Source organism: Etheostoma cragini, chromosome 5 (genome assembly GCF_013103735.1).
Source record: "Etheostoma cragini isolate CJK2018 chromosome 5, CSU_Ecrag_1.0, whole genome shotgun sequence".
NCBI classification, from domain to species: domain Eukaryota; kingdom Metazoa; phylum Chordata; class Actinopteri; order Perciformes; family Percidae; genus Etheostoma; species Etheostoma cragini.
In genome coordinates, this window is record NC_048411.1 from 24,514,232 (window position 1) to 24,539,589 (window position 25,358).

At 40.9% G+C, this 25,358-nt stretch overlaps 2 protein-coding genes across 2 annotated transcripts in view; one reads left to right on the plus strand and one right to left on the minus strand.

Moving 5' to 3' along the window:
* hs3st1l2 (heparan sulfate (glucosamine) 3-O-sulfotransferase 1-like 2) overlaps positions 1-18,667 on the plus strand; it is a 20,805-nt gene extending 2,138 nt beyond the window's left edge. Inside the window, exons 2-3 of the mRNA XM_034871536.1 lie at positions 16,685-17,077; positions 17,219-18,667. Of these exons, the coding sequence (XP_034727427.1) occupies positions 16,820-17,077; positions 17,219-17,884 (924 nt within the window). The 5' untranslated portion in view covers positions 16,685-16,819 and the 3' untranslated portion in view covers positions 17,885-18,667. The remainder of the gene's footprint in view (positions 1-16,684; positions 17,078-17,218) is intronic.
* A 2,428-nt stretch (positions 18,668-21,095) lies between these two features.
* LOC117945048 (histone H2A.V-like) lies at positions 21,096-23,190 on the minus strand. The gene is made up of 4 exons (XM_034872289.1): positions 22,930-23,190; positions 22,687-22,800; positions 21,360-21,468; positions 21,096-21,109 (listed from the first exon to the last, which is right to left on the minus strand). The coding sequence occupies exons 1-4, from the start codon at positions 23,059-23,061 to the stop codon at positions 21,096-21,098; spliced, it is 369 nt and encodes a 122-aa protein (XP_034728180.1). The 5' UTR covers positions 23,062-23,190.
* Between the last annotated feature and the right edge of the window lie 2,168 nt (positions 23,191-25,358).

The window sequence follows — 25,358 nt, forward strand, 5'->3', positions numbered from 1 at the left end:
TCAAAACAAACTGTGTGCAATCAGTGGCATGTGAGAGGTTAATGTTACACCAAGATGTGGCGCGTCTCGCAAACAAAGACATCACGTTAAATTACTCAGTAATCATCTGAATAAGTGGTCTTTGTTAGGTATGGGAATCTTCAAGGTGGAAACTTTCCATTTCTGGGAATTAAAGGGAAATTTAAATGGAAATAGATATGCTTACATGTGCAGATAGAAACAGACATTGTTCGCAAAAAGTTGCACTTCCAGTAGTTATAAAGCAACCTTGGTTTTCATGTGGAGTCGTGTGTCTGGCCACCTTAAGACATCAAAGTCAAAAATTTGCTCTTCTTCTTTTAGTTCTGTTTTTGGTCTTTACTAACTCTTGAGGGGAAAATCTGATTATTTAGCTGCTAAATGCTTCATGAGATTCCCTTCACTGTCTTCAAGTGAAGACAAAACAGTGAACCTTAAAAAAGGTGTGTAGAGCTAAGCTACAAAAGCTTTGACTTGCTTGTGGTAAGATAGAGGCATAAAGTGCTCATATTATGCTTTTTGTTTTTTTCCTTTCCTTTATTGTGTTCTATATCTTTTTAGTGCATGTTGTAGGTTTACAAAGTGAAGAAGCCCAAAGTCCACCCCAAAGGGACTTACCATCTCCTAACTAACAGAAAACACTGTTCACAAACAGCTCTATTGTAGTCCAGCCTTTAGTCTTTAGTGTGTAATGATGTCAGTGTTAAGTTTGGCAAAAGAAATGTAGTAAAGTTATAAAGTAACTTTTAATCAACAGGGGTTTGTATATGTCTGTTCTGCTCTGAACGTTGCCATTAAAATTCATAAAACAGCCAGTTAAGTGTCTCCTTAAGGAAGCTCAAACAATGCCTCATACATGCATTATTTCTTTTAACAAATATATATGGTAAATTTTACACTTCGTAATTTTACACTTTTAGAAGAGTTAAAGTGCTTCACAAAGAAAAAAAAACAAGAGTATCAGAAACTGCCAAAGCAATTAAAACGGTAAACAAGCAAATCAATTAGTAAGTGATTATAGAGCATAAAAGACTGTTGACAAAATGCAGACAAGCAAAACAGCAGAGATAAACATTTTACCTTTAAGCGATTTTATGGGGTTTTGTGGCTGTTTTTGCTCCTGTTTCCCTCCGAATTTAATCAGTTCAATTTCCCCCAAAACTGATTAAGATCATGCCTTTAGGAAGCTTCGCTGCCAGAGCTTCACAGCTATAGCTTAAGACACAATCCTAATTCTGCAGAAAGCTGGCACCCCGGGGGCCATGCAGAGGGAAAGAACAATTGGTTTTGTAGAACGGCACTCAGATGTATTTTTTGTTAAAAAATAAAAAAGAGATTGAAACAGTGAGGAAAAGTATGGGGGAGGAGTGGGAGATAGAGACAGTGACTGTTGAGAATAAGGGACAAATCAAGCAAAGTTCGAGAGAAACATGGCGAGACAGCATGAGCAAGAGCAATTTGGATCAAAAGCTAAATGGATTTTTTGGAGAAAATTAGAGCATGGGACAATTTTAGAGGTGTATAAGAGTCTGAGAGCGACACTGACAAAGAGGTGTCAAGTCTATGGGTCTGTGTGTGTGTGTGTCTGGGGGGGTCTCTGCCACCTTGGTAGCAGAGTACATTATGGCTGTTTGGGCACATTAGCTAGAGGAGCAGCCCTGAATAATGCATGGCCTTTATTTATGAGAAGAGTGCATACGTCCTCTAAAGCTCACTAAACCGGGCCACACACACACACACACACACACACACACTCACACACACACACTAATTTTTTTTTCAGTCACTAAAATTCAGCTGAGTGTGTGATTAAAATATATTCAAGACACCTTCAATTCCTGCATGCTGACAAAAAGGAGGCAACAGACGTTCATTGCGCTCCATTGAACAATCCTCAGGTCTAACAGGGCATCCAATGAGCCCATTAACGACACACACACAATAACACACAAACAACAAAACAATCAATGCACTTACAAGAGAGTCATATTCAGATGCCTTCCGACAGTTTACGATTGACTCTTCTCAAAGTTTTATCATGGCATGCTGAATTTTCAGCCTAATCCGTTACTTAACAGTTTTGTTCCAAAGTGAGATATCATCCGACATCTACTCTCACTGAAATTACTGCGGGCAATGTAAAGGTGAAGGTGGATTGGATTATTCTCTACTTTTATGATTGACAGATGAATGTGAGGCCACTTCAGATCTACTTTTAAAACTCACACTGGGCCACTTTTGTAACAATGTTGTTGAAAATGAAATCTGTAAGACAGATAAGACAGCCAAATGATCTTTGTTGAAAGCACATAATGTCATAGTTTCCCACAAGAAATAAATGCAAAAAGGAGATTTCCATTTCATCTGTTATTTTAACAGTACAAATTAAAGTTGACTAGATATTGAGCTTTACTTCCTTTAAGCCTAAAATTGATCCCATCAGAGTGCAGCTTCAATGTGGCCTGAAAAAGACGGTTCCTAAGTAACCCAAATCTTTAATGAATTTTACTCTTCTGCAGGTTGATATTTTACAGTGCATATCCATCTGACTGAAAGTTTGGAAACAAGTTTTAGTTTTAGTACAAAACAAAAGAAACCCTGGTATGTTCCTTTGTGACAGGATGTAGTGGTGCAGAAAGAGCCATGCACTCAGGAGGTCAGTGTTAACTGTGTTTGTAAAACCTTGGGGTAGAAGTTCATCAGTCTGGCAGCCGTCCGCGCTGTCAGGATGAAGGTTCACTGTGACTCCAGCTTAGCAGAACCACAGACACACACACACACACACACACACAGACACACACCTCAGCAGCTCTGAAGTGACCAGAACTCCTGGTGGATGGCAGATGGAGGAAGCCAGCACGACCACGTAATTGCAATATGTGTTATTATTGTCCCACCCTGTTTTCTGGCCAAGACCTGCAGGCGTGGACAGCCCAACCAAACTGTGACTTCATTACCTGTTTAACCCCAGAGAAACTGAGAGAATCTTAAAAGGTTGTCTTAAACCTAATGCCTAAGCTTAGAGGAGTTAATCACCATTTCACATCTTAAGCTGCTCATTTTCAGGCTGTAGCTGGGTTACAGCGCTAGTTAGGCTGCCTCTAAAAACCTGTAGTCTTTCTGCAGTCAACACAACTCAGATAGCTACATTTAATCTTTAAGTTTTTATTTTTAAATAATCCAATGGGAACATATCAAAGCATCCAGAGACACTTCTCAAGCCCTTCCGTATGCTCCAAGCGATCCTCACTGAACAATAAATTGCCATATGTTATGTCTGTCAAAGTAAAAGCCAAAAAGAGCTGATAGCACACCACACACTATTATATGAAAGCAGCATGTTTTGAAGAAAACTAAGAATGACAGATCAAAGACAGATATGCATTTGACAAAATACTGTGGATGTTTTAGATGTTTTCATAATTTTTCACAATAAAATCTGTTAGAATCCATGTGTTGTGAATCCAAGCCGAATACTGCTGCTAGAGATGAAGCATCTCTTTTACACTGAACTAGAACCTTGAGAAAGAGGTTACAAGCCCAAACAAACACTGTGAAGGCCGGAAAGGAACTACATTGAGAAGTTTATTGCAGATTATAGAGTTGAATGGACTCATTTCAGCTCTATTAACTATGTGATACTGCACTGATCCCTGGAGGAAATGTTCCTTTTGTTTGCCCGCCTGCACACAGAGCTCAGAGGTCAGCTACAGAGAAGCTGTCCTGCGGCTGGCTGGGGTTCAGTGTTGAGCTCAAGGGCACAACAGCAGGATTAGTTGTCTGTCAACACAGTGGGCTTGAGCCAACGTTTTCAGGCCGAGAGATGATCTTCCCACTCCATGAATGGGCAACATCACTCCATCTCAGTGAAATACTGGTCCAATGAGAATAATGTACTAATTTCCTCATGTTGGAAAATGTGTTATTTTTAATAGAATAGTAGTTACAGGAGTAGAAAGGTTAATTATGTTATACTTCATGGTGTATTTATGCTGCATTTAACTGTAAACAGGTTCCCGGAGGTTTTAAGTGGTTTTCATGGTCCATTTTAACATTTTAGTTGCTTTTCTAAAGTACCAAAAATTTGAATTATGGCTAAAACATAACTTTTTATTTTATCAAAAGTGATAAGCAGCCTTCAACCTATCACATTTGTTGAAGCCTTTTCTCATCCATACTGATAGTCTGCACCTCCCCCGCCCTGTCAATTAACATCAATACACCCAATCTCCCATATCGACCACCTCTGTACAGCAACAAAGTCAGTACACTCAAATCCTGGCCCGCTCCCAATATTTCAGAACAAGAAAAAAATCCAAGCGAGGTCACGGAGAGCAAACAGAAAGACACCAGAGGGGGGAGCAGCGCTTTAGATTTGAGGGGTGACCTCAATGGATTCCAGACAGTAGGAGGGAGCTCAAATCGCAATCTGGGTGGCAATATGTGGTTGTGTGTGAGGCTAGTGATGGCTCTCATTAATTCCCAGTCGTGGAAAACGGCCTGAGGACTGTTTTGTGTGTGCTAGCGTGTGTGTGCATGGGTGTGTGTGTGTTGTGGTGTGACAGGGAGAAAGGAGGTGGTGTGTGGGGGTTAAGTATGAAGGCAATAAAGCCATTTAAGAGTCATAAAGTGCTTGATCAATCAAAACAGCCCCCTGCTAGGCACCTCATGTCCTCCGCTGTGTGCAAGTGTGCGTGGATGCAAGAAAAAGATGGACAGAGTGCATGGCACGTTTCTGTGTTACATGGGGGATTGAGTTTGTGCATCCATGTGAATGTCTTTGTGTCATTTGTGTCATTTGTGTGTGTGCTTCTGAGGGGGTGAGCGAGCCAGTCTGGAAAGTCAGTGGGATACTAAGCTCAAAGAGAGAAAGAAAAAATGAAAGAATGCACCATCAGTCAAGCTCTTTGAAAAAAAGCCATGTAGCGGATGCAGTGATTAGACTGTAATTTGTCTATCTGCACTACAATGTGTTTGAGCGTGTAATTACATGTGCATGCATTTACGCCTACGTCCCCACCTGTGAGTCAGACTTTCTGTCTAATTTTCAACCACTGCAGGACTCTGTCCATAATGATCTTCCTGTTCGATTCATAGAGACACTTTGGGCAACAGTTGAAACTGTCAAATTAAAGAAACAAAAGTGATCTGCGAGTTAAACTTGTGATTATGTGCAAACAGCATTTCATCAAACAGCATTTAATCACACAGCTTTTAATCACACAGGTCCGAATGCTCACTCACACAGGTCTCACCCACATTTAAAAAGAACCTAAAGGAACTGAGCGGAATGAGTACATGATCAAATGATTTAAAAAAAACACATTGCGTGACTTATTGACTGCACATTTCTTGTAATCATCCCAACAAAACTTTGTATTTGTGCTCCAAATCAAAAGAAAAAGAAAAAATCTAATCTTGATTCCTGCCTTCTCTGATGATTCAAGACTCACCCATCTTAAAGCTTAAGATGATAAATTAATATGAATGTACTAAACTGTAGCTGGGACTGCTAAGCAATAACACTATCAGGACCCTGACATGTCATTTACTAATTTATATTGGTCTCACAGTTACTTCTGCTGAAGTTAAGCAAAATGTAATTTAAACCAATAAGACTGATATGTTTTTCCTAAAAGATCTTGAATAGTGCATCTTTAAAAAAGCCAAAGTATAGCTTTTGGACAGGGTATCTGTATCTTTGTGTTTCTGTGTTGACTTCAGAGATGAACAGTTGAGACACCAATCGCACTAATCGCCCATTTTGGCCAACAAAGCCACCAGCAGCCGCTTTAGTTTATTACTGTCGCTGTAGGGCACCGTTTGGCCGTATCACTACACCCACTGTGGCATCATCTGTAAGCACCCCCACCCTCCCTCATCCCCTGATTTTCTCCCTCTCTTTTTCCATCCTTACTCTCAACCTCCTGGCTTTAATAATCCACAGTCTCTGGGGTCTCCTGCCCAGGTGAGAGAGTCTAAACAAACGTTGCCATGGTAAGCTAGAAGCAGGAGCCCAAACACACCTGATGATGCTAGTGCTCCATTTCTTCCTCTCTGTCTCTTCCTCTCAATCCATAAACCACTTTCCATTCTGCTTTCTCCAAACTCCAAATCCTCCTTTTTTTTTACATAAACACCATCTGCTTTTTCTCTTTCTCTGCTTTGTTTTGCATGTACAGCATTTAACCCAGAAAAGCCACAGTTCAGAACGCAGATAATTTTAGGGCTCGGTGGCCCGTGATGATGATATTGACCAGACAACTTGTCCGCCCCCATCTGTCAGCTCGTCCTCATTCCAGACGCCCATATGTACACTAGTACTATTCACAAAACGTACTGCAAACAACACTGAATTCAGCCGAAAAAGATAAATTGATGGTGTCTGCTGCCCCGGAGCTGCTGACCTCGCCAATGTGCCAAGAGGGACACACACAAATACCACACACACACACACACATACACAAAACAGTCCCGCATCACTCAGTGACAGTGGGGTTAAATCTACTCTGACGGGTCAGTCTCCTCTCACTGTCAGGCCAAGCTGTCAAGGCCAGTGTCACTGTGAGAGAGACCACATATGTTATGTCTGTTAGAGTGTGTATGTGTAAACAAAAATGTCGGCTGTGGGGTGACAATAGGGAAGTGAATTAAGTTAATAAAGAGTGCCTATGAAGCTCCTTATACACAGTATGTGTATATATATATATATATATATATATATATATATATATATATATATATATATATACACATTTACTGCATATATACATACAAAAAACACAGCATACATTTTTATTTTACTATGAGTGGACCAATTCAGCTCTTGGAAATATTGTGTAAATGCTAAAACATTTGGAACACAGGTGCACAATCCAACTCTGGGTGATCCTGCATAATATGATTTTCAAGAGCAGAGCTGGATTTTGAACTACTCTTCATTACGGTAAATGACCAACAGAATGTGGAGAAATTACACCCAAGATTTTGGGACCTTGGTGGAGTATTTTTCTTTCTTTATACTGACGCCATGTTTCCAAAGACTCTATTATAACCTTATGTTTGCAAAAAGAAGAGCGGAAGACAGAGATACAGGTTAAAAAAAAGAAGGAATCACATGAAGTGAGGTAGGGAAAGATAGACTTGGTCATCATGTACCTGGTGACCAAGCATCACCAGGCAGGCTGCCTCTCTCTTGCTCACCTCTCCAAAACCAAATTGTACCTGCTGGGCCCTGTGCCAGGTGGGCCATGTAAACACACACCCAGAGACACACACCCCAGACATTCAGAAATATGAGTAGATTGAGTGCCCAGACACTCAGGCCAAACCCCCTTTTAATTAGAACAACATTTACACACACACACACACACACACACACACACAAACAGTATGCCTTGCTGTTTTTATTTGTCACACACACACACACACACACACACACACACACACACACACATCTTTGATAAAACTGTATTTCCTCAGACGCCCCCTGAGCACCTTAAAATAAAATAATACTGTAGAACCCCCACTTTTTCTCCTGGACACACACACATGCACACACAGACACATGATCAGTGTTCGCACTCCACACAAACACACACCAGAGCGAAGAAGGAGCAGGCGCATTTTGTTGTTTGATACGGTTGACCCAGATCTTGGAGCATGAACGGTTGAAGATGCGAAGAGAAGGAGGGGGTATATGGGTGTTACGCATGTGTGAGTGGATAAGATGATAAGTGGGTGAGGACCACTGGGCTGCTCAGAGAGTCTTTTTTTCCCAAAGAGTGTAATTCAAAAACCAGCAGGGGGCTGATGGGTAAAAGACGGACAGACCTCAGCAAAGGTCAGAGCGAGCGAGATAAAACACAGAGAGAGAAACAAACATAAAGAAATTATTAGATTGCATGAGGGGGGTGAGGCTGCCGGTCTGCCGGCCATGTTGGAGGTCCTTGATGGGAAGCTAATGTATTTGTCAAGGACGTATACTTAAACTCCTCCTAAAGATTTCATCTGATGGACTTCAAATTTGGTCTGTACAATCTCGACACCTTGAAGATGAAAAGTTATTAAAAGAAAAACGTATCGTCAAACAGTGTGGGCGGGGTGGCCATTTTTTGTGTTTAGCAGTGAACAAGAAAGTGGCTATAACTACACTGTACATTGTCAGATCTGATTGAAATGTCCCACAATCAACAAGAGTCCAGGCCTGAGGACATAGGCAGGCCAATATTGACTTTTGTTCATAGCACTGGCAACAGGAAATCAGCCTTGTATGACAAACATCATCCGTTTAACATGATTGTTAGACTGCGTGGCCTATTTGGGATACTTAGCCGGCCCCTATACTTTAACCACGGTCAAGTACTCAGTACATGCCCCTTTGTATGGCATTTGAACCGCTTAATGTAGAGTGTTGTGTAAGATATCATTAAACACTGCAGATAATTTCTTTTTGATTAGTTGGTTTGACCCCACCCCCCTATCCATTAGCCATGCCTCTTTTCATAACTAATGACCCGTTTGATGTAGATTCTTGTGTAAGGTATCATTAAACTCAGCAGAGAGTTTGTTTGTCATCAGTCATTGTTTGGCCCACCCCGTATGCTTAAGCCTTGCCCCCTTTCACAGCTGATAAACTGTATGATGCAGAGTCTTGTGTGAGGTTTCATTGTACTCAGCAGGGAGTTCCCTTTTCATTGGTGACAGTTTGCAGTGTCTGAGTGCCACGCAAATGCACAATCGCAAGGAGCAGTGTCCGCCAGTAAGCCACGCAGAGGAGCGAGGGCCCCTCCAACACTGCTTGCAGCTTTAATTCTGTTTGAACCAGTTACACACTGCTGTTGCTTACCAAAAACACTTATAGCAAATCTACTTTTAAGATGACTAGAGTACTGGAAATGTAAAGTACACAGAGAAAGTGCAAATATACAATAAGCTTACCAGACACTACACAAGACCAATGCTGCCAAATGAGGGAAATATAATGTATTTCTCCCCATATACCCAAATCAGTCAATAGGTAGACAGGTAGAATCAAAACAAAACATGTCCCAGTTTTCATGTTACTGCAGTAGTGTGCATGACACCCTTAGCTCAGCAAACAACAAACAAACAATATCCTGTATATCCAGTACAGGTTATACTTACAGTAAACTAAAAAACAACATCCAGCCATCCATCCATCTTCATCCGCTTATCCGGTATCCAGCTGGATGTGCCTGGAACACCCTCCAAGATCAACACACAGGGGGGCATCCTTACCAGATGCCCGAACCCCCTCAACTAGCTCCTTTCGATGCAAAGGAGCAGCAGCTTTACTCCGAGCTCCTTAAAGTTTACTTTGGGCCCTTAGGTACCTTGCAACTCCTTCTGGTGTCTTCTGGGATAACATATCCCGGAAAGACTCCGTTGGACGGCTTTCCTGACCACCGGCGCCCCTTGAGGCACTGTGTGTATTGTTTTGCAGAAAATGTGTGAAGCTAGCATTGTGCGAATAGTGGTGCACATCTGCACAATGGTTTGCTCTTTGAGTGTAGGTTTTGATAATTGTGTAATACTTTTGAATTTAAGGTGTAAGCAATCGGCAAAAACTGCAAATGTCAAATGTCAAAGCCCTCTGGTGGCCATAGTAGTTCTAACGTTGGGTGATGGTATTATGAATGACAAAGTACACTTAGGGAGAAGGTTGCAGTGGATGGTGGGGAAAACACAATGTTGGTGTCGTTCAGCCAGCCAAAGTTGGTTCCTTTTAATGATGACCATGGGTCTCAAATTGGAAAAAGCGTGTGTTTTGTTCTGGACAAGCAGATTGCACGCATACAGTACTAACATTGCATATTTGGTTCAAGAATGTCTCTGTATGCATGTATACTGGTATTACATATTTTTGTTGTGCACATGATATCTCCATGCATGCTTTCACAGGAGAGAGAGATAAAGAGAAAGTAAGAAGCTCTTGTCAGGACCCTCTTCAGTTTTTCGCCTTTTTTAAGTATTCTTTTTTACTCTGAATCCCTCTCAGTAAAAAAGATCAAATCTTCCACTCATGGGGATCACTAAGCATGTCTCCTCAGGCCCCGTACCTGGTGCAGGGTGCCTCTAACTCCTCACACGACAGACAGAGTGCCTGGAAGAGGCTTCAACAGAGACAGGAAAGTGTCTTCACTCTCTTTCATCTTATCTATGAACTTTGAAAGACCTGGCAGCAGATAGGAAGCTTTGTTGGGATATAAAGGACTTTGTAACATATTGTGATGGGAAAAGGAAAAACTCATAGATAGTGTTGACGAATTGTCTGAAGAATTGTGTTACTGAACCTGTTAAATCAAGTGCCATACATCACTTAATCAACTCACTCCTGTTTTTGTTTTTTACCTCATTAGTGCCTCCACTGGAGTGGGGGTAGAATCAATCAGGAAATGGGCTACCTCAATTAGCACGATTTGACCAAAAGAGTAGTTGTAGATTGGAGACCAGGCACCAGGCTACTTAATAAGACCGAATGTAACCGTGCAACCGCATCTTACATGATTGTGTTCATGGCAATTCACCCATTATTGATGGGGAAGTACATCACATGCAAATACACGTCATGTTATCATGGTTTTTATGTGAAATGTTAGAGAAGTGAATATTGCAGGTTGAACGGTAGGTAGGCTGTCATGAGGAGACCACGCACCTAGCTACTAAACAAGATTAAATGTAACCAAGCAACCGCTTGAGTCTAATGTAATCAAACAGGAGACTAGGTTCTCAGCATGTTTGAGCTATCGACCCCTGGGCACACGAAACAGTGACTGAATCTTTTATCTTGGTAGACCAACCAACAACCATCCGGTTGAACCGACTTGCATAAAAGAGGCAGTTGCCCCATTACCATTTGTAGAAACTCTTGAGTATCTCTCTTTATTCATACAGCAAAAACATCTTAAACCACCATCCAAATCCTCACTGTTCATTTTCCTCCATCTTTTCTGTACAATAACTGAGGGGCGCAGGAAGAATAGTCTCGGTTGGCCTGATCTGGAAGCATAACTGATTCCTGTCTTTCTTAGACAACATCATCTATTTTGATTACAGATCACAGACAGATTACATTTAAGTTTTTATTCTGAAAGGCGTTCACGCCTGTGGATGTGTGCCATAATCAGCAAGCGCGATTGGTTAAGGGGGTAACACAAGAAGGTACATGGTGAGAGAAAAAGTAAACTGAGAAAGTGCAAGGTGAAGGTGAGACCCAACAAATGAAAAAAGGAATAGGAAGTAGTCCAGAGTGTGAAAGAGATGGATGAGGGGGAAATGAATGAAAGAAGAAAGAAAAAAGATGGTGGACAGAGAGAGTGTTATCTGACTCTCACAGCCTTGGTGATATGACAGGCTTGGCAATCCAAGGCATTTCACCATACGACCCCCTACCAGGGACAATCTCTCTCTCTCTCTCTCTCACACACACACACACACACACACACACCATCTTGCCCTACCGCCTGTCTCCTCCTTTCCTGCCACCCTCCGTCTCTCTGTACAGGATAATCCCCCCCGCTCCCCTCCCAAATACCGTCGCTCAATAAAAAGATATTTCCAAGGGCCGGGATCGGAGGCAGTTGCATGCTGCATTGTTGCACAAAAGGCAAAGGCACATGCAGTGTGCAGATGAGACAATGCACACACACACATGCACACACACACCAAAACTTAAAAGATACGACACTCCCAGTATACCCAGATGTCAGCAGTTGCCTTTCACAGATAATTACACTCCACATCCCCTCTTCTATTTTTTTTCATCTCTATTCCAGTCTTTTCCAGCCTGGATAGATATTCGTGTTTGTCAATATGGAGAATTCACGCATCGTCGAAAATCCTGGCATTATTGTTGTTGTTTGTTCTCCCTGTTCAGGCAGGGATAGATACTTGCAATAACTCATGTGAGCCTCATTGAGCAGGACTAAGAGGCCAACTCAGAGATCACATGGTGATGATAAAAAGAGCCGTCCAGCTGTTAAATGGTGCTAATAAAGTCGGACAATTTTCTTTGTGCCATTTATACCAAAAAAGCCACACTTGAAGTAAACTAAAATCCTTTATCATATAGTATTTCTAATTTAACATGTGTGAAGACAATTCAATTATTTGCAGAACACCACCTTATACAAAATCAAAGTGCTGTGCATAGTGATAAAACAGTAAAAAAATAAAAATAAAAAAAAGAGTAACAAAGCAGTTAAGCTAGACAGAAATGCTTCAAATGTTAAGTGTATAGTTTTGTTTTGAGTCAGGTGTCAACAAGAGTAGTAACTGCAAAAATTAACTAAATTAAATACAAAATAGTTTGAAAAACAGTGAAGAAAGTCGTACAAAAATGTACATTCATCCTCCCCCAGGAAAAGTTTCAATTGCAGTAGAACTGTTAAAAGTGAATTGTTGTGGCTGTTTCTCATTTTTAAATCCAATCCTGTCTCTTCTCTAATTCGTCAAGATTAAAAGTTCTTTCACACAAAAGATATTTCAGGGCTAAAATGTGCACTTGTGTTTTATTTATGAGCACAGCTGAGAGTCTGCTGCAGGGCATCCCCCCATTAGCATGGTGCCAGGGTTTGTTAGCGGATCCATAAACAGGGACACATTAAAACGACTCACAAAGAGAGTCAGAAACAGGCTGAAGAAAACAGAGAACAAAAAGGTGAGGGTTGAAAAGGACAAGGAAAAGGTGAGAGGGAGGGTGGGAGGAGGTGGCGGAGAGAGAGGAAAGCCGTGAGGTAGAAGCGAAGCGAATTGACAGCAGGGGAATATTCCAGCTTACCGAGGAGTCACAAGGGACTCACGCAACCACTTAACACAAGGCATGTGTCTTGCTGTGCAACACACAAACCTCCCAAAAGATATCTCTTTGTTTCAGTTGCTCTTTCATAGACACACATAAACTGTACACACTCTACACTGTGATTGGCATCAGCCCACAGTTTGCCACTTCACATCAAAATGATGACTGTAGATGCTCTGAATCTGGCAGTCTCTTTGCAGCCAATGAGGCAGAGTTCATTTATAGAACATTTGATGCTGGTCAAATTCTCAGATATCAGATCTAACAGTACCGGTGTGTACTGTATGTTGGACAATACGTACAAATTGCAGTACATTAGTTAGATCCATCGGTCGTACAGCCTTCACTTGAAATGAATGAGACATAGAGCAACGTTAGTCTGAAGAAAACATCCACTGACAATCGGTTGAGTTCTGCAGCAGCAAGCCAAACCAAATCAGGGAACTCAGTAGAGCAGTTTGGATGATAACAACAAGCCACCCAGCTGCATATGGAATTTTAATTGGGTACTGTTTTTGGATTTGCCGCACTGATTGATTAAAGGGTATTCCAGTAATTTTGGTCTTCAGTTGGAGCCTTACCAGACCACAGTGAGTGTTGACTTGTCTTGAAATATTTTGGAATTAAATTTCAACGGCTTAAAAGTCTGTTAGATGTACTTTGTCTGATTTGGTTTCAGCTTCTTTTTAAAAAAACGGGTGACTATTTTCATGCATTTTTTGAGGGATAGCAATGAATTCTGTTTAGTTTTCACATCTTATCTGCATGTGAGACAAAAAAAATTAACCTACTAAAACTCTGGTCATCAAGCGCAGTCTCTAAATTCTCAACTATGACTTTGCAGAAAAAAAGTTACAAGGGACATAACAACATCCTAGCTCTTTTCATAAAAAAATATAGAAAACTGGCCTTTTTTTCAAATATTTAATCAAAATATTGGGAGCTTCGAAACTTTTACATCAACTGTATAAGAAAGAATTACCGAAGAAGGCAGAAAAATATTTTGAACGTCTTAGAATCAATGTGTGGAAGCCTATCCTCCCTGATAACTGCAACACTGTAGAGAACATTCACCACACCTAACACCTACATCAACAAACCACACACTGCTTTACATGGAAACTCCCATTCACAATCAACGAGGGATGGCAAAGGTTGCAACATCGATGACGACAATGTCACCAAGCCAGGGGATAGCACAGAAGGTCGGGGGTGCAGCGACGCTCCCTGAAGATGCAATTAGCGCTCCACTACAGGAACAACGCTAGACAGGGATCGTCCTCTGAACCAGAACATTGATACACTAATTAATAACTCAGTCGCATCAAGGCGGCTTCTACACAATAACAACAGAAACAACAGGAAAAGAGGAAGAACAGTAGTTGAAGGGGTTAGTGTTTCGCTGACAACTGTGTAAGAAAAAAATCCTCACATAAAGTTTTTAACAATTCAAAAGTTGCTGCAAGCAATTTTATTCAACCATTTTTATGCAGTGTATTTTGTCATTTACCTGCCCCAACACTGACAATATACAATATTCCCAAGGCCGCTTCAATGTAGTTTTATATCACAAGCACAGAAAAAGTTACATTTTTCTTCTAGTCCTTAAAAGTTAAAGTGCAAAATCAGGGAGAAGTTAATCACATAAGATTCCAACATACCAATGTCTTCCTCCAAAGCCACTTTAATAGACCAGAAGGCATTGCCAGCCATTTCCATAATGTTGGCAAAATGAAAAGGTGGAGGAACATGTTCTTTTACTTTATCTTGACTGAAAATGACTCACTCTCCAGCTCTTACATATATATGTTCACTGCCTAGAGACCTTTCTGAAAGTGGACTCAGGTGTAAGTAATGACATAAACAATGGCTCTGCACCATACTGATGTCTTTAGTCTGATTAGTTACACCATACTGATGTCTTTAGTCTAATTGGTTACACCTGTAATACAAACTTGTTTGAAAATGTATAAATAAAAATAAAAGGTCTAGACCTTCAGCTGAATGCAACATGCTCATACGGTAACTAATCCACTTTTCCCCACCAAAGGATGAATTTCGGACCTAAAGAAAAGTTGTTTGACATTTTGGGAAATACGCATGAACCCTCCCTTGAAACCACAACTTGTCGTTTTAAACTTCGTTTTTTGTACTGATAAAAACATATAAGAAATAACATGTTAACTGGTGAGATTTAGAGGTGTTGGTTGGCAGCTTCCTTTTTTACTATAGGACAGAGTGAGGTTTCCCCGTTTAAAAAAATTAACTACGTCACTTTCTGCATCACATGCATGACCAGAAGTAAAGTATCGTAATAGATTAACTTATTTTAGTCTAAATCCACTATTCAGCTGTTGTTGCAGGCAAAGAGTGCAACCCTTCACCTCCCCTGCCACCTCCAGTCAGCTACACCAGTTCGGAGCCTCCTTTGGTCGGGTCTTTGGGCTCGTTTGTCACCACCACCGGTGTGTAGATTCCATCTGAGGGTCTGATGGTTCTCTAGCCCATATACATATACAATATATTCGTAATCGCCAAAGACTTTGGAAATTTTATTGAGCTGTACAATAAACCTTCTTTGCATGTCTCTCCTGATTTAAACAGCTTACTAGGAAACTTGATTGAATTGAGCTATCGTTAGGTTATCAATTTCAGCTGTGCTTTTCCTACTATGACAAGTCAAAATGTCTGGCTTGAAAAAGGTATGTTACAACTGTGATTGATTTACAGAAATGCCAATAAACCAGAACACGTTTTTCTCCTGCTGTGTGGACTACCCAGACCTTCCTCCGCGGGGCTATGGAGGATGGTCTGGCAAAGCGAGACTACACTGATTTTGACCCAACCACATTCTTTTTTTAAACTTAATAGTTTTTGTGCCTAAACCTAACCAAATAAGCAAACATTAAGTTCTCTGGTTTACATATGCAGGTAAGGATGGAAAACACTCCTGTAGTTTGTATTTCCTGCCACCACTAAAGACCACCACTTTATTATATTTGATGCTCATCTGGGAGAAAAAAAATCAGTCTTGGAAGAAGAATTGGTTGATTCTTTTGATTAAAAAAATTGTGTTGTCTTACTTTCTAACATTTTGAAACCTCACCAAATACACAATTAAACTCAACTCCATGACACAGCATTCTGACATTCAGGATTTACTGTGACTTGTCTTCTATACTGTAAAATGGTTCAGCTGAACTCAGGGGGGTGCAACAGCATTCATTTTGAATGCATTTCCTCTCTATGTGCTTTAGATGTAGATTCATATTTCAATATCTTCTGTCCATAATCACATCACAGCCCTATATTCTGAGCTGAAACCACCACTGCTTAGGCTGGGACTTTGTAAATTGGCACATTAATGTGCATAGTCGTTTCAGTCAGACATCTGGGATCATGAAACAGTCGAGCAAGCATGCGTGCATAGAGCGACTGCTGGAGCAGTGGGAGAAAGTGATGCCGACTCCACATCCTCCCCAGGCTTAAAGGAAACATTTTTACATTTCTGTATTTCTGTGCAGAAGGTTTGGTGACTTTATTCGGTCCTGTGTATCAGAACACATGCATGTTGGGCTGTAGTGTATTTAAAAAAATTTTTTACTTGATCGCTTAAATTTGACGTTTATACATTTCAAATTCTTACATAGAAGTCATTAAGATTATGTTCCAGTCTGCCTGTTTTCCCATGCATTAAAGAGAACTTCATATTGCTTGTTTATGAGCAGCATTTATCACTTTTCCACCTTGTTTTTCTACCATAGGGCCAGTATTACAGAGGAAAGTGGTATAGTGAAAGACCAAAAGTGGACAATAACCTTTTTTTTTTTTCTTGGCTCATAGGTCGTCCAATTGAAGAGCTTCCTCTTGAGGCCTCCTGCTGACTGATAACAAGCACAACTCTGTATGAGTGTGGGAGCTTAATGAGTTTGTGCACATAACCTCTTACGCCACCTCTGTGTGTGTTTGTGTGGCACCATGCTGTGGACAGTGATACTAGCGCTACTGCTGCTTCTGCTGCTGCAGACTCAGCTGTCTGTGTGCTTAAGGGAATTACGCAGCGGGGGCTCCAGCTCCCCTGCCTACTCATCTTCATCATCCTCTTCCTCCTCCACTAACAACGCCACCCAGCAGCGGCTGCCCGGAGCGATTATTATTGGCGTGCGAAAAAGCGGCACAAGAGCCCTGCTGGAGATGCTCAACCTGCACCCAAATGTGGAAGTGGCAAAAGCCGAGGTAAAAGACCATCACTGTCGCTTTATGATTGTATTCTCACCAGTGGTGAAAAGTAACTGACACTGCATCAAGAAGAGACATTTTATGGACATGTGCTTATTTCCTTGTCTTCATTAACGCCCCCTTCTGTTCCTCTGTCAGGTGCACTACTTCAACGTGGAGGAGCACTACCGTCGAGGCCTGGCCTGGTACCGAGCCCAGATGCCCTTTACCCTCCCAGGTCAGCTGACAGTGGAGAAGACCCCTGGCTACTTTGCGAGCCCTCAGGTTCCTGTACGTGTCTGGAACATGAACCCCGCCGTCCGCTTGTTGCTCATCGTCCGGGACCCGGCCGAGAGGCTGGTCTCTGACTACACCCAAGTCCTCCACAACCGCCTGACCCGCCACAAGTCCTACCAGCCACTAGATGAGCTCCTGATTCACAAGGGCCACATTGACCCTGGGTACAAGGCGTTGCAGAGGAGCCTGTACCACCAGCATCTGGCCCGCTGGTTAGAGGTCTTCCCCAGGGAGCAGATCCACGTGGTGGACGGTGACGCGCTCATCCGGGATCCCTTCCCCGAGCTGAGGAAGGCTGAGAGGTTTCTGTACCTGCCGCCCAGGATAAGTCCCAGCAACTTCTACTACAACACCACCAAGGGCTTCTACTGCCTCCTGTCTGCCGGTCACGACAAGTGCCTGGACGAGTCTAAAGGCAGGCCGCATGCTCCACTGAGCACCCAGGCTTTTAACAAGCTTTGTCGCTACTTAAGGAAGCCTAACAACTTGTTCTTTGAAATGGTGGGGAGGTCGTTTTCCTGGTGCTGATCTATTGATGAAAAGCACCTGTGAAGAAGAACACCTCCTGCACAATTTCAACACATTCAGGGACACAGAAGGAGCGAGAAACTGTGAATTCTGTGTTTTTGTATGTAGATGAGTGGCAAGATTTTTAGTTCAGTTAAAATTATAAACATTTCTTGTTGTTGATACCTTCTCAGGTATAAATGTGGTCAACAAAAGCAGCCCATCTGTGTGTGAAAATATTTGGGGAAATCAAACTGCTCGTGTTGAAAATGTGGCCAACACAACCTTTACCATGACCATACTGGTGCCTCCTTGGATGGATAGACTCACTTGACAAAGCTACGACAACCGTGCCATACGCAGGTTTGAAAGTGAAAACGTGATGAAGTGCTCGTTTGTGCACATTTGTAGGGTGTTAAAAGAAAATGTGTAGACTTTGAAGTGATGTAGAATTAGACAAGTGGTGAAAAGATGGTTGAATGACTGAACTGTTGCACTATGAACTCTGATTGCATTTACAAAAAAAAACATTACCTGAGGTTCAACCTTCAATGTAGACAACTTTGAAACGGTAACAGTAGTAACATGTTTGCAAAAACGTTTTAGTTGAGTCATCTAGATCATTTAATTTTTTTGTTATTTTATGGCTGACTTTTAGATGTTCAGTAAAACATATCTTTTTTAAGCTCTTTTAAAAGTAGCCACCTTGAAAACTTGTTTCTGGTTTCTCTTTACTTTTAAGGCCGATGTATTGCTAGTTTGTGTTTTTTTAAGACACCCTTCTAATAAATGTGTTCTACAGTCTCATGCCTTTTAGCAGACTGCATTGAACCCGGTTATAAGATTTACAGGTATAAAAACATCAAACACAAAGACACACTGACAGCTCTCTCTGAAAGATCCTCCATCTCAAAGTGTGTGAAGATGTTCTGTCAGTATCAATCTAACAAGTTCTTTCTGTCGATGATCAAAGGACGCCTAGGATTCTTTTCATTGTGAAGTTAGTCCTGCTAAAGAATCACCACCACACTAACAAATCCCACCTGTAGGTGACCTGAAGGGCTGTTTGAATCCTGTCTTAATATTTAAAGCCAGGAAGGACTTAAGTTAACTTAGTTCATCTGAAAGGACTACATCAGAGAAGGAAGTTTAAAGTATAGGATTAAAGGATAGGTGGGCTGTCCCGTGATCCACTAGACAGGGTGTAAGGTTAAACCCAGTTGAATGTGGTATCTGTTTAGGCCTTCAAAAAGAGGTATAAATCTAATTAGGGGCCCCATCTTGCACATGGCACAGGGCAGTGCAAAGCACGACGCAAGGGTCTTTGCTAGTTTAAGAGTGACATGGTTGTCAATTTCCTGTCCAGCGCCCACGGTGTTTAAATAGCAAACGTGCCTGCGCCCATCTTTGCACCCACAGGCGTGCTGGTCTTACAGGAATGTGTGTTTGGGTGAATTCTTGTGGTATTGCTATTTTGAGGGAGCGGGAAGTGATCTTGCCGTTAACCAACGAAAACCTGGTCTAAAGTCAAAAGCGCAGCGTTTCAATGTTATTTTAACAGCAAATTGGTAAAATGTGCCAAGGCTAATGCACAGCGTGCACATTGTGCTTGTTTCATACCCACTGTGCTTGTTACACACACAAGAAAGCTCAGCAGCACACACACATGCAAAAGATTACGAATAAATATATGACGGTTCAAATCCACTGTCACAATAGCAATCCGCCACGGTACAAATGCGCCTGGCTTTTTAAAGGGAATGGGAAATGACACTCTGATTGGTTTATTCCATGTCACGCCCAAAACACACCTATGAATTAATGAAGACACTAAGTACAACGCTTTGAGCCATGGGACAGTGCGTGGACCCTTTCTTCTGCCATCAAACTATCAAAAATGGATTTGGACACGCTCTGAACCATGCGCTTCACGCCGCAGGCTTAGATTTTTAAAACAAGGCCTTTGGACTGCAACTAATGATGATTTTTATCACTGATTAAGCAGCCAATTCTTTTCTCATTTAATCCGCTGTTTGGTGTATGAACTGTTGCAAAATACAGTAAACAAAGCCAATCACAGTTACCTTAAAGCTCAAATGCATATCTCTAAATGTCTTGTTTTGTCTGACCCAAAAGTATTCAACTTAACATAATAATTTAACATAAAACAGCAAAATTCTCAGAATTTTGAAGTGAAATTAAGGATGTTTGTTTGAAAAAGGACATAATCAATTATTCAAAAAGCAAAAATAATAATCTACCACAAACTAAAAAGACTTTCAAGTATTTTTGGGATTTGATCCGGTCCAGAGTATTTTAATGACCCAAGTTAATCATACCCCTGTGCAAGAAACCTTTTGCATTGAATAAACCTTGTTTTTAAAATTAGGAAGCTTGCATGGTTATAATAGTTTTTATATGTTTCAACCAAAAAGGCGTCCAAAATGAGGATTCCTTCCAGGTTTTTATTATAACCTCATGCTGGGAAGTTAAGGTCTTCATCTTATTTTACAGCTTCCCAATATCGTTACCAAAATACGTTTTTTCCAAGCACTTGGAAAAACTTTTCCCCATGTGACCTTACGTAGGTTTGTAACGTAGGCCGTTGCATTAGGACAGTAGAGTTCAGTAATGGTGGTCGGCACGGCGCCAGTTTGGCAAACAGGAAGCTGAGTAATGTACTGCTGCGGACACCATTTTAGGTCAGATCCAAATGTTCCCCAATATTACTATCTAACTGATTAAGGCAGCGGTATCAACTCCTGTGGTCTGAGTGGGAAAATTATTGTTTTTTGTCAAAGGAGTCTGGTGGCCTTGAATAGAGCGATAGGCCTATGTACTGCTGTGGATGGGCACACCAGCAAAAAAAACTAAAACAATATCAGTGTAAGTTTACACTGATATTACGTTATATTTAAATTATTTTCAACTGGGAACTGAATCCGTTATATCGCTCTCTTCAAATCCACCAGACTCCATTGACAAAAACAGTTCATTTTACCTCACATAACACAGAAGTTATCACTACCGTTCCCTAAAGTGGCGTCCAAAGCAGTAACGATACGTTGCTAAGCCTCTGTACTACTGTTTCAAAACAATGACTCAGCGATGCTAGCGTTCACATTATTCACAGCGCTATTGACCAACTCACTGTGGTGACCCACATCACTGCTTTTTGCTAAAGCTGACGGGGTGTTTCCATTTGAACAACATGGAAAAGAACACAGATGGATCAGCCCTTCAACACTGCATTACATTATGTCAAAAACAAAATTGAACATGTTTCATGACAACTCATTCCATTTGTTTCAAGACAATCATTATTGTAGAACATATCATTCTTTGTGCAACACGAGATTTTACCCCCCCCAAAAAATATATGTACATGTGTTCAAAAAAAGCAATTGCTTACAGGAGTTGAGAGCATGTTGAATGGTTACTTTTTGCCAGCAGGCAGCAATTTAAATCACTTAAACAAGCATTTCTGAATTTTTACCTGAGTCACTGTTGTGGTGCACTTCAGGCATCTCCTGTGTGCTGCAGAAGAGCATGGGAGCTGAAGGCTGACCTCTGGCTGTCCCCCTCCCACTGTCCTCAAGAGAGCACTGTAAAGACAGGAGGAAAGAGAGATGTAAGGATAAACAAATGATTTTCGCTCTTTGAAGATGTGAGGCAGTTGCTTCTTTCATGTGTTACTGCTGAGGCTCACACTCATGTGGACAAACATCCCATGTCACATTTGATCAGAGAAATCTTCACTTCACGTTTGTTGGGGTCCCTGAGTTTGCCGCCGTTTCATTACCAACTTTGCCTCTGAATGATTCTCAGCATCAGCTTTATCTTTTTATCCTGCTCCGGTATCAGCCACAACTACAGCACATAACCTCTTAAATAAAATTAAAATACATTTCGGCCTATATAATCTCCTGCTACCCTTTACCTGTACTTTTTCAGGATATGGCAATGATGAAATGTGAAACGATTTTCCATCTCATATTTTAAGTGCTTGTTTTTATATTTAGTCTCGCTTTGTCAGACCTTCCTCCACCGCACTACAAAGGAAGGTCTGGCTTCTTGGCATTTCTTAAAACCAATCACAATCGTCTATGGGCGGTGCTAAGCTCTGCACGGAGCCGCTGCAAAATAGCCTCGGGCAGGAACTTGTTTTGGTGGAATGTGTACGTTCAAAAGATGTTTTAGTCATGCAACAGAAAACTGAACACAGAATGGACAGATAGTCTAGCTAGGTGTCTGAATATACCCTGTAGAGATCTGACGAGCAGTTAAACATAATCCTCGTAATTCCTCCAAAGTGGTAAGAAATGGACATCTGCCAAAAAAAGATCTCCGACATGCATCCGGCGGAATTTCCTGTGGCCACGAAGCAATTCCGAGGTGGAACGTCCTGCATATAGACAATTGTATAATGATTCCAAAGACTCAATTGAAAAAAAAAAAGTACCTTTGTGCCTGATAAACGGAGAAAAAATTCAGTGTAATTTAGAACTGTGGTTTTGCCATGTAAAGAAAAAGCCAGACTGTGGGCCTCAGAGCAATAGTAGAGTTATTGCTGCTCTTGCAAAGGTCCTGTTAGTGTCGTAATAGGATCCTCATTACATCTCTGAGTCAGGTTGTTTTAATAAACCACAGCCTGTTACTGTCACCCTCAGAGGTGCTTGTTCTTCTGAAGTCTCATTATCACTCCTCTCTTCCATTTCTGACACTTTAGCAAGTGGGAACTGCAAAGGCAATAACGAGATGAACATGACATGGCATCCAGTGGCCCTGTTGATCATAAACATGCACAAAAAAGAAAGTCTCACTTCAGCGGTGAAGTACTGAAGGATAGCTGCACTGTACACAGCTGCTGTGGCTCCTACTCGACCGTGGCTGGTTGTGCGAGTCTTCAAGTGCCTGTGGATACGACCCACTGGGAACTGGCAGGAAACAGATACGAAACAGTGGTTTGAGAAAGACAAAAAGAAAACTTTCTCTGATCAAGGTGGGTGGCACAAAACAAATGCAGTTAAGCCACAAACAGACAAACAAAGATTGAAAGAGATTACCTGCAGCCCAGCCCTCTGGGAGCGAGACACTGCTTTTGCCTTGGCTTTGCCACTGTCTTTTCCTGCCTTGCCACCAGCCTGTAAAGGTGTTTTCAGGACATTTTTAACAGGAAACAATAGAGGGCGTGACATCAGAGTAAAAGTAAGAGAAGTAAAACTGAGGCAGAAATGTGTGAGGCTGTAGGGTATAGATTTTGTGTACTAAGTGCCACATGATAAAAACTACAACAGCAAATCATATTTTAAAATTTGTTGGCAAGGGAGTTTACAAAAACATTTATAAACGCATGATGTGGTTATCGTTAAAGCAGAAAAAGAAAAATCAACAAATGAAAAAGTCTACACTAAACGCACCTTTTTAGCGCTACATTGTGTAGCTAACGTTAATAACGGAAGATGCCCGGTTAAACTGTTACCGCCTTCCCGCCTTTGACAAGTAAAACACAACATATCAGCTCGAGCAACGATAACCATGATCAGAATTTAAGTGCACAACACCTAGAAATAGATAGATAGATAGATAGATAGATAGATAGATATTTATTGATCCCAAAAAAATGGGAAATTACAGTGTTACAGCAGCACACAAAATATACATACATACAATATACATGAAATAATAATTATTATAACAAAATATAATAATAAAATAATAATAAATAATAATAAAATAAATCGATTGAGTTGAAATAAATAATATAGAGAAATTCTGACAAAAACATGTGAAGCTGTCAGCGGGATGCTGCAGGGACCCAGCGATAAACACACAACAGCTTTTAGATTAAGTTGTCATTATTTATTTGAAATAGCTACCTCATAGAGTCGTCTAACGACATGACGATAGAAATCACAGTCGTTAACGCTAATATCCTTGTTAACATGCTTATTTTGGAAAGACTTACAGATTAAGTAAAGATCAGCTAATTAATAATGAATGAATTAATTAATTAATTAACCACAGTTTTCTGTTACTGTCACCCTCAGAGCTGCTAGTTCTTCAGCAGTCTCATCATCACTCAACTCTTCCACATCATTTTCAGCTCATATAATTAAGAGTTTTTTTGACACTTTACCAAGTGGGAACTGCAAAGGCAATAATGAGATGAAACATGACGCTGATGTGTTGGGGTACAAAGTAGTCATAATTAGACTATTTTAAGTTTCTGTCAGGGAATAAAACTTAATTTGGCTTCTCACACGCGTTTATGGAAATATATAATTGCTGCTAAAGTGGGGTTGTTAAAGATGTTTTAAAAAGTTTTAAGATTCTTGCTAATTGTTTTACCTGTAAGGAAAAGTTTGACATTTTGGGACATTTTTTTGTTTGCTTTCAATCATGGTTTCCATCTTCTCATCTAACTCTCAGTAACAAGGCGAATAAGCTTGTTTTCCAAAATGTTGAACAAGCCCTTTAATTGAATTTGTCAATCCCTCTAAGTAGCATCTGAGCAAAATATTTCAATTTTTCAGAAACTCTGAAAAAGAACGCTTTAAATACTAATGATACTATAATAACATAATACTACTTTATTTTCAATGATGAAGCTCAAAGTGTTTCCACAAACAGCTTACATCATCAACAGCATCACTGCCATTAAGAAAAATCTCTAGCAACAGAAATTTAGCAAACGGAATAATACAAAGCCAACAACACCACTACTGAAATAGTTCGAGTAGCAGATATGGGAATACACAGTGTATAAGTACATCACATGGTTCCCACAACAAGCAGCTGAACTGTCCTTGTTCACGTTGCAAAGCTGCCAGGACATCATGGGAAGTTGTTCAGATGACTGCAATGTTATGTGACGCCTTTTCTGTACAGTTAAGTGTCAAAGCCCAGTGGAGCTGTGGATCACTCCACATAAACTTGTTTCATCATCTTGTGAAAGGAAATGTGAGATACTTGCGTGTACTTGAAAATCAACAGCTGCCCACACAACAGCACCCACTCCACAACGCAGTTCATCACAGCCTGCGTGGCTGTTCAAATTTAGACAATCACACGTGTCTGTGTGAAACTCATGTGAAGTAATGCTTAACTGAGAAATTAATATTGAGATGTCTCCATCTTGATAGATAATTGATTACATTGAGGTTTTTGCTTTAGTATCCCTACACCGACTACTGAACACAGAGAACTGTTGTTCTCATGGAATTAGGGCCCGAGCACCAACAGTGTCGGTCGGCGAAAGTCTGATTGGTCTTCAAATGTTTCTTACTCTTCTTTGTCTTTGAGCGTCTTACAGCCTGAAAACCTAATTCCACATGAATTGTTGACATGCTCAGTTTTAGAAAAATGTTGTAACCCACAATATTACCACTACAAAAGCTCCTTAATATGTTTCATACTAGTTCTGCAAATATTTTCATCTTTGTACCGTGTGATGGATTTATGGTGTGGATCGGGTAGGCAAAATACATATTTG